The sequence below is a fragment of the Cariama cristata genome, unplaced genomic scaffold (assembly GCF_000690535.1).
Source record: "Cariama cristata isolate BGI_N322 unplaced genomic scaffold, ASM69053v1 scaffold5605, whole genome shotgun sequence".
NCBI lineage: Eukaryota > Metazoa > Chordata > Aves > Cariamiformes > Cariamidae > Cariama > Cariama cristata.
Window position 1 is genome coordinate 180,490 of NW_009619199.1, and position 14,057 is coordinate 194,546.

The window sequence follows — 14,057 nt, forward strand, 5'->3', positions numbered from 1 at the left end:
AGAAATGGTTTCTGCTATACCTCTGAAGATAATGAATAGTAATAAGTTACACTAATTTATTAAGTTGGTGGTCGAAGACATAAATCTCTTCTCTACATTGGTTAAAGGCAGTGACTTGCATGTAACCATTGTATATTGAAGTCCTGGAACCTCGAAGGGTAACAGCTAGTTAGTTGTACTAGTGCAAGCTTGCTAAATTAGTGTCTGGAAGCAGTTTACTTCTATGGTTTTACTAGACATCAAATTTCTATGTTTAAATAATTTACTAGGAAAGTCACGCTTTAAAAAGTCTGGTTTATAGAGATTCCTATCTATGAGTTAATTCCAAGAAACTAGCATGTTTCTTATTGAAATTTATTTAAATATATTGGCCTGGAAATTCATTTATCATCTATGTTTTGTTCTTTAGGAGTCCCACCAGTAAAAGAAGCCCCACGACATCACAACCTGACATCAGGTACATGATTTTCCTTTATTGTAAAGGAACTTCCTTTCCATTTCCAAAATTTTCCTTTTTGTTTGGCAGTTTTTGGTTGTGGGGTTTTGTGTTTGGTTTTTTTTTTTTGTAAGGGAGAACACACTTGCAATCTTTTCACATCTCTCATTCAAGTCTAAAGGGCTAGGTGCGAGGTAAGCCAGGTAAATCAAATCTATAAATATTATTCCCGTGGAGAATGATTTGCACAAATGGTACTGCTTTACCACCTTCCTAAACTTTTAAAGATATATTCAGTGAATTACTTTATAAACCAAGTAGCCTGCAATTAATTTGGCAGTGCATTATTTAAAACAAACATATACTCCTCATAGAAAATCTGTTCTGTAACAAAACCGTATAAGGAGAAGCAAGTTCAATTCATTTTCTCTCACATTAATAAATATTGTCTCCCATCACAGTGTGCCCTCCACCCCAACTCCCTTGCAAAAAAGGTGAATAAAGGTAGGGCAACTCAAGATGAAAACTCCCCGCATTGTGTTATCAGTTAGCTCCATTTTTTCATAGTTTATAGTAAAAATAACAGTATGTTCCAAATTCTTGACTAGTGTAAATTAATCCCTATGACTTCAGTGGAACTGAACTAACTCATGACAGACAAGGATTGAAGCCTTTAATGCAACCTGTGAGGTGTAACTCGTTTACAGAGAAAATACGAACTGACTATTAATACGGATGTTCCCAGTGCAACTTTGTTGTCTTAAACTACTGAGGAAAGAATTTCACCTCTAATCATCTAGACTCTTTTCTTGTATTTGAGTTTTTTACCTCTTTTACTATAAGTAGAATGCTTCAGAGTCCTACACACTTGATATAAAATGCGTAATATATGTGTAGTTATGTGTATCTATGTATTTGGAAATATCTATTTATCCATATGTATGAACTTAATAAATAATAATATAATACATCATAATAAAAAAGGTGGCTAAGTATAAAACAAGTACAGAACAATCTGACATCAGAAAGAGAAAATGCACACATGGCTCACAAGACTGTTGTATAAGGGCATCTACATTTATATTAAAGAATGACTTAGCTTTCTTTTTATCTTTTTTTTTAATCAGGAATACAGAGTTATAGAGTCAGATATAGACTTTAATTCCTTTTAATGATTCTATTGTTAACTGATAGGTACAGAAGGTAGAATCTATGCTAGCAAAAAGTTATTACTACTTTATTAATATGGAATTCATATAGATCAAGTGATGCTAATCATAATAAATAATCAGGAAGTTAAACCACAGATTTTGCCAGGAGAGAAAATAATTATCTTGCGGAGCAAAATTCCAAATTCAGCATAAAACAGGAATGTACTAAAATCACACTACTGCAAAGTTTATGTCATTCAAAACCTGTTACTGTGGCTTTCATATACAGTAATTGTTATGATTGGTTAATTTAATTGCACATTATCATTGTGTAATTATTCTTGACTTGGTATTTCCCAGATCATAAGCAATTCTGTGCAAATATTTCATTGTAACTGGCTTTGAAAACTGAATTTACTATGTAAGTATTTTCAAACTATTCTTTGTCCGCTGAAAAGAATAAGTTAGCTTTCAGACAATGGATGAAAGATTTCCAGAAGAACATCAAAGTGATTTCTCTTTATAAATTTTGTTCTTTGGTTTTTGCTTAAATTGAGAATTTAAAAGTTGAGACCAAATCCTAGGTCATGTACACTTGAATTGGAACTTGATAGCTTTTGCCTGTTCTGTTTGCAGATGAAACCAGTGCATTTTCCCCAGTGTGCTGAATACTAATACTTTTTGCTGATAAATGACAGTAGAAAAGGATTTACACATTCTGAGCTAATCTAAAAATTTAAATAGTAAATCTTCTTTCAGCTTTCAGGGGGTGAATAGAGTACATTCACGTGTCCTGAAATTTTGATCAGAGTCCTTCAATCTTTCCCAGATATTAAAAAGCAATCAGAGAAAGAAAAATGAGCAATTTAAAAAGCTGTATATATCTTCAATTTTAGAATGCTCCACAGTTAAACAGAATTTTAAGCAGTACTGTACCTCTCATAAACAATCGTCATATGTGCAGTAGACACAAAATTTCACTCCCCTGTAAAGCTGCAAGCAATTACTTAGAATCCTTTCCTCTTCTTTCTCCTGTCCTAAATGTCAAATTTGACACCTGTACACGAACTCAAACTTACCCACAAAAAAAAATGGGAATTCTTGGAACTCCATTTTTTTTTTCTTCTCTCTTGTAACATAGGCATTTGCAAGCACATAGAAACAGATTTTTTGACTCTTGGAGTAAAATTTGAGGAGTGTGCAAATTCAGCTCCGTGGTGAGGACTACCTACCATACCCTTTATATGAACAGCTGTGTGCTTTTATATAATTCCTAGTTTGTTTAAGGCATATAGCAGAGTACAAAAATCTAAATTAATCAAAAATTAATTATGTTTAGTGCAATTACCTTGTAACTGTGCTCATGGCTGAAAACTCAGGAAACAATGTGTGTTGCATTTGTCATACAGTTAGTTGAAGAGGTCGATGTTTTTGCTACGCTGTTATCTAAGCCCATAGATGTGCAAATGCGGTGGAAGTAGAGAGAGGCTGTGATGGAAGAGCATGAAAAGTGAGAAATAATAAGATTGATACTAATCCAGTATAAATTTCTTTGTTAAATTAGAGAAACATGTGGATTATTCTCAAGGTCAAGAGAAATCAAACTAGTCATGTTAACTTCTGTGTAAATAGATGTGTCGTAAATATACTTATGTAATTCATGCATCTACCCTCATATATTATTAGAGGTTTAAAACTTTCCTGGACATGAGAACTTCTATACTTACTGTCTAGTCAAAGAAGTTGGACCTCTGGGCAAACTAAAATTATCATTAAGCATTGGAATACTGTTTATATGAACACACTATGCTAGCACTTTTATGACAAAAAGCATTTCTCAGCTAGATTTTTCCTCTGCTGCTGCCGTGATAGAGAGCAATGCAGTTTCTCAGATGTTTTCTAGCATGAAGAGGAATCATTTCATCATATTATCAGCAAAAGATATCCAATGGCACATAGTGATCACCACACGAAAACCTCAGCAACTCCAGTAATTCATTACATGTCTGTATTAGCATGTGGTTAATTAGTTTATTACTGTAAGATTGTTTTATTGCTTTGCATTTTCTGTCTTCCTGTAAGATATTTTCCAATGCAAATCCAATTTCCAAATCTGCAAAAACAGAAAATTCTCTTTAATGTGAGATTTGGTATGAGAGCCATTTGAGAGACCGTCAAGGATGTTTCCTCAATGCTAAGGGAACATAAACTTGTCAGCAGTGCAACATGTAAGATTTTTTCCATGGATCATTATTTTGAAAGAGAATGAGACTACTTTATTTTTTCTTTGGTTCTGAAGCATTTGAAAACTTTTGGGGAAAATATGACCTTTTGCTTTATTCTGAAGTTGCAGGTTTTGTCAGTTTCATTAGGCACAAACATATTGGTACTATTCTATAAAACAGAAGCATTGAACTACTTTAAAAATAATGCACAATATTCAAATGAGAAGGCAAGAACTTAATTACTACAGGACAGGTAACTCTCATCTATAGACAGGTGATGAACTGCAGACACTATTATTTTCTACTCTCCTTGCCACCCAGACAGTCTGTGTATCTCAGATGTGTGGTGGTTCTGGTACTCTGTCAGCAGTTTCTTCCAGAACTTCAGCTGCATAAGCTCATACTCCTGAAGCTGACCATTTGAATGCAACTAGAATGCAAAGAAACTGAACAAAAATGTTGAGGAGAAAAGATGTGATATCCTTTCTCAAAATAGAAATATAGATCAAGGAAAGGACCATTAACTGTAACAGCTGTGTCTCTGAAAGTAATAAAGAAAACAATAACAGCATCCTTGAAATAATTTATGTTAGAGATTAATCATTTTCTTCTCACCAGAATTCAGCAATAAATCACTAATATTAATGTATTTTCTGGACATAAGAAAGTGTGCCGTTGGCTGGAAAATAATAGAAGGAACTGGCACTCTGAGAAATGTCAGAATTTTTTGTATAAGATCTGTGCTCATTCATTTACAAGACTTGTGTCTATGTAGAATATTCTCATTCAGTAAGATTTTCCAGGGTGCTCATCACTGCAGCACAAGCGCTCAGTGTGAGAGCAGGATGAGCTGCGCACTGAGGCTGCTTGCAAGAGAGTCCGTGTAGAGCAGCCTCCATTCTGTGGACATGCATGAATGTCTCAACATTTCATGTTTGTTAAAATTGTGAAGAGCAGAGTGCGTATGCAGGCTTTCCAACAACTTGGTGTTAGTCATTCCACTATCCTGAAGTTGACTTTTAAAGAAATACTCAGCAGGCTTGTCTAAGTGGAGACATGGAGGAATACTGTGCATTAAGAAGAGGTGAATGTTTGAACAGCTCAGTGAAACAGTGCTAAATGCTTGAGTGGTCACTTATTAAGAACTAAGGTGACCTTGATTTAATTTAGTTTAATCTATTTTGAAATTGATGAAAATTTCACTGACGCTGCTTTAATTCTGAATGAGTGCCTATGCAACACTTTTATATGGCCTAATTAATCCATTTTTAAACTTAGCTTGAATTAATCTTCCTGATTTTTCCTACATAGAAAAGCCATATAAGGGGGAAATATCAGCCATATTGTGGTAGCTAGGTAAAATGAAAGCTTTATCATCTGGTCTGAAGCTGATTAAATGTCACTGGAATACTTCTTATAGATGCAGTAAGTTTGGAAACTCAAAATCTGTAAATACATACCACAAATTAGAACAATACATCAGGTTTTATGTTAATTATAAGCTTATAGATAGCCTCTCAGCATAGTGTGACATAGTTGTCTAAATTATGAATTACAGGGGGTAAGTTTTATCTTTTGAAACAAAGAACTTCATAGGGAGAACCTAGAAGCACTTTGGGTTCCTACTGTGTCTTCTATGGGAGGACATCTAACCTAGATCTAAATTAATCTCCTTTTGGCTGTATTTGGTAATTCTATTACCTTACCTTGAGTTTATTTGTTGTCAAGATTTGTTTACAATTAGGAATTACTGAGAACGATTCTCAATCAGCTCTGCATTATGATAAGAGTTACTTGGAATCAGTTTAAAGTCCACCTCCCCAGTAAACAATCGTAAGTTTTCACAGTTTCCAACACAGTGACAAAAGAGGGGTTGAATCAGTTTCATTTCTATGTAGCATCTAAATATTAGCTACATGTTAATAGCACTTGAAGTTTACTAGGCCAGTCTTCAAATTACTGAGAACTTTTTCTTCTTATTATGCAAACTTTAGCTATGCCACAATCATGAATATGCTTTACAGACGCCATTGATAGACTCTCATTCAAAATCGGCAAGACAGAAATCGTGAAGATTAACGAGCAGAGAGAGTCCTTGCCAGAGTGAAAACCACTGTTAAAAACGTAAGAGCAGTCCCAAAACATTATTTTAGTTGTTTTTAACTTCCCAAACAGTCTGTCAAAGAGGTTCCATAAAGCTTAAAGTTTCTACATCCATAAGGCACCTTCCCATGTCAGCACAGAATTTTTTGACCCCTACATATCCATTTTTGAAACAGGAAAAACTGCTGGACTAGTGCCCAGTTCTTACAAAAACTTCATTAGGATCCAGAAACTTGGTTAACAATTCCTGTCTGCCAGACATGCTTTGAGTACAACTAACCCATCGGCAAGGTCCAGACCCTTGACAAAATGCATCTGTAATTACTTTGTTTTTAAAATGGTCATGACGATGATACTTTCTCTATACCTGTGTAGTCATTGTGTACTCTCCAAGTGATTTAGCTGATACTCTTTCAGAGCCCTCTTCACCTGAAGAGACTCAGCTTTACACCTTCGACTTCCCAGAAGGGCACTAAGGCTACTGAGTTACAGAATAATATGGGTGGAACACCAGGTGCCTGTTCCTCTTGAATTTGCACAATTCCAGATCCGTTGATGCAAGAGTCATTGGTGCTGGAGGTTAATAGTCCAGATTTATCTATTTGATATAAACGTCTGTTCCTCCTTCAGAAACATCTTTACCTAAAATACTTCAAAATGGTTACTGGGTAAAATTTAGAAATCATTCTGTACTGATTCTTATGCTATCAAACATATCTAATAGTATATGTAGCTAGCTCTTGTGGCTCATGCACATGCACAGCCCTTAGTTTAATATCTGGGGAGCTTTGCAGTCCCTAATGGAGGGATGTTTCCTGTTGTCATTGGAGAGCTGGTTTGTGAACATGACTTCAAATGTAGGTGCTGTCATTCAACGTAAATGTTGTTCAAGGTGTCTGAAGTCCACTCTAAATCTCGGTCCAGAAACATTATTAGACCTCTCCCATTACACTTGATAATGTGCCCTCTGAGCTTGGAATGGTTGTTCACATCAAAAGGGAATGAGCAAAATTCTACCAGGGAATGCACCAAGGGAAAACTCAGAATCCAGAGGGAGATTCCAGAGACAAAGAAGGATCTTTGGCAAAAAAATTATTTGGAGGATAAGCAAAAGTTGACAACGGACAAGGTAATCAAAAGTTGGAGTTTTTTACAATTAATTCATTAACTGATTACTTCTCATGTTAAGCCTAAAAATTATTTGCCTGGTAAGTTATTAGAGAAAAATCTGTATTTTCTATAAATGTGGGGATAAATTGGTTTAACTAAACAATGTATGAGGGTCACAGCCCATGGAAAAAAGACTATGAAAAAATACATTTAGCACACTGGTTTAGGTCCAGTAATGAGAATCTGATTTGCCTAATTTGCAAAATGAACCCAATTAGTAATGTTATTTATGCCTGTTGGACAATGATTTCATTCCCTTCCTCTTAACTGGGTCAAAATATTTTGCTAAAATTAAACTAAGTGGCTCCAAGCATTTATAAATATATACTAAATCTGTGCCAAGTCAAATGAAAAAAAAAACCAAACAAACAAACAAACGCTCTCAGTATAAGTCTCTGAACGATTATGCCACAAATGAAATATCAATATCTAGTGTCTTAATGCTTCTCATTGTTAAGTTGATTTTGTCCCTTGATATGACTGGTATAGCTTCTTAAATCATACTGCAAGAAAAGAGAAAAAATGTACATATTATGTGTTTCCATTACGTATCTCAAAGAAACAAAGTTCTGTACAAAATTTAATTCTTCAACAGTTTTCCAAGTCAGAGATTACTTACCTTTGTTTCAGATAAATGGCCATTCTTCAAATCCCTTGTGAACTTTAGGAAAGTAATTCCTCTAGTGTCATATTCCTTCTCTTCTAATGGGGACATTGCTCAGAGGACAGAGCAAATGTCTTACTTTTTTATCAACATAGGTCAACAGGCATCCTGATGTTGGAGTTCATATTTCCAGGTTATCATCAATATAGTCAAATACAGTGGACAAATCATAATTATGTGGTGCAGTTCTTAATTGGTGAGACCAGAACTGACAGCAGATGCTGTGAAATATTTTAAAGAAGCCAGCCTATTGAGCTCCTATAGTTTCTTTCTGGTTTACCTTGTTCCTAGAACTGTCCAACATCAGTTTGAGGAAGATATTCTAATTTAGCTTCATCTTTCATTACAAGTAGCACACAGGCACAGATATGATATCCTCCTAATGATAAGCACTTAAATAAAAGCATATTTGAGCAAGTTCCATGGTCAATGAGAGAGGAATCTTTCATTGCAAGTAGCACACAGGCACAGATATGATCCTCCTAATGATAAGCACTTAAATAAAAGCATATTTGAGCAAGTTCCATGGTCAATGAGAGAGGAACTTCTCCAGCTCATGCATCGAAATCTGAATTGCTTCGTACCACTACGTCATGTGGCTAGAGCTAAATCCAGAAGGCAGTGCCTCTAGTGCCTGATGTTAAGCAGGATGAATTTGGGCCTGCCAGGGTTTGTCAATAGCATAGTTCAAGCACTGTCTCTTTCCTGAGTTTTTACTGTCATAAAGAAGTGCTGCTGCTCCCAGCAGAAAAGTTCTCACTGAGGAAGATAAATGTCTACACATAATGCTATACACATCAAAAAAATACCCATTATTTAATAAAGATTTCAGTTAGAATGATAACTGAAATGAAGAAAGCACTTGTATCATTCAAACACCAGCTTCACTTTCATGAGTTGCTTAACAGCCTTATCATTTACCGTTCCTCTCCCCTCCCCTCTATTCTCCACCCTTTTTTTCCTCTCCTCTCCTCTCCATCCCATGGCTTCACAGCTAAACAAGTACCTGGAAATAACTTCCAGTTATTGGTATCCATTCTTGTTAACATAATAAGATCCCTTATTGTTTTTACCATCTTCTTTGTGTTTATACTTTTTTGTGTGCATAAATGTGTTTGTATGCAAAGTTTAAACCAATCTTTTAGTGACTGACAGTTTATTAGAAACAATTATTTTAATGTAATATGTTATAATTACATTAGTTGAACATGCTGGCCATAGGGATGAGTCGAGAGAGACCAGGTCATGTCAACATGCCTAAGGTACATGATCATGCACACAGTGCATCCTATCAAGACACCATCATTGTTTATTGAGCAATAGCAATAAAATCCAGTTCTATATTGCTACCCATCAAACACCACTGTAGTCTCACGTAGTTACCACAGCAGACTGTGAAAAAATCCAACAGATTTTAATAGGCTTTGGATCAGGCCTGCATTAATTTTCAGTCCCTTTTAATTATAGTTTCTTGAATGATTCATTTGATTGCTCCTATGTTTCACTAATAAAACACATAATGCCAGTACCAGATTCATTTGAAAGCTCTATGCTAGCAAAATTGCAAAGGCTGTGTACTCAGATTCTTACTTTGTTGGAAGTGTCTGTATTACCACATATGTATCGCAGTGTTACATGTTTCATGGTTTTAATGTCTAACAAAAATAATTTTTTAATGAATTTTAGGGGAATGTCACTTTGGGGATGTTCACATGTTTATGTGAGAATTACATGGTTTGTGCGCAGTAACCATAACATGGAAATATAACACTTTTCTCTAAATATACAGCTTATTTATCCATTAATCCTCCTTAGTAGACAATGCAAGACCCAGTTAGCAAAATACAGAATTCTTTACTCCTTTAAATGGTTGTTAGGTGTCATCTATCACATTCAAGCTAAAAGACAGAAATAATAAATTTCACCTTTTGTTGCAGAAATTGGTTTTGTTAGAATAAAGATCTCATTCATTGAGCTTTGCTGTTATGTTTCAAAAAGAGCACCGACTTTGATAAGTAACAAATCATAACTGCTTTTAATCAGTTCTGGTCTTTTGATCTTATATATATTTTCACTCTGGTGATATTTTTCCCCTCCAATGACATGAAATATTACCAGAGTGACCTTCGAGCACTATTGATTTGACAAATTTACAACATGTTTTATACCAAGAAAGTGGTGTTAGAGGTGTGTACTACTGGCTTTGTACTGGTACTGTTTTTGTCCCACTGATTGAAACACTGATAAAGGCTGTTTTCTTTTGTGTATTTAGCAAATTTCCCGAGTGAGTTGGGACCACAGACACTCAAAAGAAATGGGACAATCTTCTGGGTGTTTTTTGCTCGTTGCTGAGCACTGTTTTTGAAAGAAAGTGTATTTATTCTTTTGAAGGATAGCTATTTTACCTTCTGCAGAACTTGCAGTCCCACAATGCTTGAAAAAGAGCCATTAAGAATACACGATCCAAGTTCTCATGGCTGTAACAACAATGTTGTTGCTAGTATTTAGTTCTGCTACTCAAACAACTTTAGTACTTTTTCATTAAACAACTTATTATCTGACAGACCCCGTGCTAAAATGGATATGAAAACTTGGATGGCCTTTGCAAACATGAGCAATTAGTTGCATTATATCACAGACACTTTGAAAGTAGCTTTGAGAGCTACTTTCTGACTGTTCTTCATTTTCTTTCCTTATCCAAGACACAAAATAAGATGCAAAAGAACTACCCTCATGGGACAATTTCTTTTTTTCCCTATCTACACATTGTCTGTACAATACTAGAAAAATGTCGTTTTAAAGGGATGTTTTTTAGATACATAGAATTGATTTAAAGTGATAGTGATGTTTCTTGCCCATGTGTAAGAAGTTTTCTCCTCTTCTTTTCCCCTTCCTCCTTCTCATTAAGCATTGTGCTTCCTGAGAATGGCAGTAGTGTGGCTGTACAGCGTGCTCAATAATAAGAAAGAAGTTGAAAAGGATTTATCAAAAAAAGACAAATCTAATTTTTGAAGCAAACTATGTTGTTTTGAACAGCCAGTATCTAAACTTAGACCTTGTTGCGAATTTAAGAAAACAGTATTTGGTCTCCTTCATAGCCCCTCAGCATCCAGCTTTGCTATTCAGAGAGAAGGGATTTAACTAAATGTCAGTTACACAGTGCCACTAAGCACAAATAATTAAATGCTTATTTTAGAAAATTCCACACCACTTCCCTTCCCCATCTGCCCCTGTGCTTTCTCTGGCCAGTCTGTCATACTGTGATTTTACTGAGATGTTAAAGGAAAGAGCTCAAAATGTTTCATCGGGAGAGAAGCAGAGCAAGGGGGAAAGTACCTCCTTCTCTTTCTTGCCCTTTAGTAAGTGAAAAAAACTTCAGCTCCCCAGTTGTTGGAACAAGTCTTCTTTGTTCTTGTGTGGTTCAGTTTGATTGCTGAACCAAAACACAATACATGCATTCCTCAGAAGCAATCAGAAAGAAATGAGTGCAATTGTTAATATTCTCCTCTTACTTATAATTGCTTACTAATTAGTTGTTTCTAATGCTATGTTTGCCTGAATTTTTGTGCTTTGTTGAATTGTTTAATTCTATTAGGAAAGCCTCTAAATGAAGAAATTAGATTCAAACTACAAAACACTAGTAATAAAAAATTTTTCCTCACATATTCTCTGTCATTTTTCCCTAATAACCAAACTGTTATTGCTAAAAGCTATTGCTTTTTAATGAATATTTTATTTGGTGACTTGCATTAAAACAGCTATCTGAGTCTTATAGAAATGGGACTTTAACCATTGTAACACATAAACAGCAACACCTTTATATTCTTTAGGATTAGTAAATTTTATTCCTCTCTGAATTTTTTACTCCCTTTCCTTATAAGATTAATTTTTAAAAAGACTATTGAGAAAAAATATGTTTGTTTGTTTGGATCACCGTAATTCCTTACACAAAACTCCCATTAATTGCTTGAGTAGGCACTTGAATGGTAGTTTGGCACTTTGAATGGTGGAAAGCTACACCTAAGTAGTTTTCTTTAAAATGATACTAAATTATATTAACTCAGGAGAAGCTTTCCTAAAAATTGTCATAAGATCCCTAGACATCCTTGGAGTTTAAGTATGTTCCCAACTAAACTGCATACAGCTAAAGAGGGAAATGGCAACTGTTTTTCCCTCTTTAGCCCCTGAATTGCCAATTCCCAAATCAGACATGCTGCTTAAGTGGAGCTAGAGCCTATCACCTTTGGAAACTGCAGATCAATGCACTGGAAGCCAAACTCTTTTACAATGTCCCATCATGTCTCTAAGGAGGGAGTGCCCTCATATTCACCAGTTTTCTTAAAGAACTACTTCAGCTAAATCAGCACAGAAACAATTGCAAAATAGACTGATTAGGACACAAGGATGTATAAAGGCATAAATATGCAGGATGAAAATGAAGAAGTCAGTGCTCACCTAGCACTGAGCTTTTATGGTGTCACTTCCACTACAGCGTTCTTTTAATTAGCTGGCAGATGCTTAATAATCTGTGTCCTGGTGACTGGGCTTCTCAAGAAAATCTTCCCCCATCCAGAACTACCACAGAAGGGGACCCCTGGTTAAGGACTCCTTTATTCTCTTTGTATGGGAGGTTCCTCCGGTGATCTATTCAGATCTAAAACTCCTCTCTTTCCCAGCAATTCCTTAATCCTTCTCTCAGCAGAGAAAGATTTGGGATCTTATCGTCACTTCATCGGTGTCTGCTTTCTCATGCTTTGGAAATGTAAATGGCTGACTGTGAATCTTTCTGCCCAGACAGTAAACAAAGACTGTTAACGAATAAAAGCCACCATAAGGCAAAAAACTGTAACCACCTGTTAAGCAATATTCAAACCTGAGTGTGAAACTTTCTCATACGTTGATTCTAATATTCTGTGCAGATTAACATAAATTGATGATTTACGCCGTATACAGGTGGATTTAACTCTTCACTGACTTTGCCAGGGATAAGACACAGAGTAATCTGTTTGGGATGGTAAAGGACTTGTGGATAACACCATAATAGTATCTGCAGGACATATGACAGATGTGCATGCTTTGAAAGTTAGATTTGATTTTGGAATGTACATGGACTTCTGTGAGCCTGTCTGCTGGTTCTCAGCCAAGTCAAGTCTGCTGATATCTTCGCCTTGTGTGAATATGTAGAAATGGAACAGTATCTAAAATTCCTGTTTAACTGTTCCAACAATCTTACAGCTTTAGGATTGTATTTATTCTCTACTGACTCATTCCTTACTGGGACATGTGTCAGGTAGTTGCCTTTTATCTGTTACCTGTTACCTTTTCCATTCAATAGGCTTAATAAGAACAAATAACAACAAATAGTATGTAGTTTGCATTCTAGCTCTTTAGATGTTAAAATAGATCCTCAAAGCAAAATTAGTAATCTTTGAACAATCATGGCAACTGGGAGAGGTGCCTGAGGACTGGCAGAAAGCAAATGTTGCTCCTGCCTTCAAAAAGGACAAGAAGCAGGACCCAGGGAACTACAGGCCGATCAGCCTCACCTCGATCCCTGGGAAGGTAATGGAGCAGGTAATCCTGGAAACCATTGCCAAGCACATGAAGGACAAGAAGTTGATCAGGAATAGTCAGCATGGATTCACAAAGGGAAAGTCATGCTTGACCAACCTGCTAACCTTCTATGATGAAATGAGTGTCTCAGTAGACCAGGGGAGAACAGTGGCTATTGTCTGCCTTGACATCAGTAAGGCTTTTGGTACTGTCTCCCATAGGATCCTCATCGAGAAGCTGATGAAGTATGGGGTAGATGAGCAGACAGTGAGGTGGACTGAAAACTGGCTGAACTGCCAGGCCCAGAGGCTGGTGATCAGTGTCAGGAAGTCTGTTTGGAGGCTGGCAACTAGCAGGGTAACTCAGGGGTCAGTATACGTTCCGTTTGTCATCTTCATTAATGATCTGGATGACGTGGCAGAGTGTACCCCCAGTAAGTTTGTAGATGACACAAAACTGGAGCAAATGGCTGATACGCAGAGGGCCGTGTTGCCATCCAGAGGGACCTCAATAGGCTGGGTTCTTCTGCTGAAGAATTGAAAGCACCAGGAGAGTGCTCTTGCAAATATTCCTCACATTTCTTGAAACCAGCCATCTGCATGAGATGCATGTCACTTAGAGATCAAGAGCACACATAAGTTCCATGGAATATTTATATAATTTATTGGCACTCTATACTTAGCATTTCCTCTTGACCAGCCCTAAACAGCTTCGCACAAACCTTGAATCCAGCGGGTTTTGGTTGTTTCTCTGCT

General features: G+C 36.2%; 1 protein-coding gene across 1 annotated transcript in view; it reads left to right on the forward strand.

The window, feature by feature from the left end:
- LOC104162426 (triadin-like) overlaps positions 1-13,842 on the forward strand; it is a gene marked incomplete at its 5' end in the record, with an annotated part of 187,016 nt that extends 173,174 nt beyond the window's left edge. The window contains one exon of the mRNA XM_009701141.1: positions 13,153-13,842. Coding sequence (XP_009699443.1) covers positions 13,153-13,842 — 690 coding nt within the window. The remainder of the gene's footprint in view (positions 1-13,152) is intronic.
- Between the last annotated feature and the right edge of the window lie 215 nt (positions 13,843-14,057).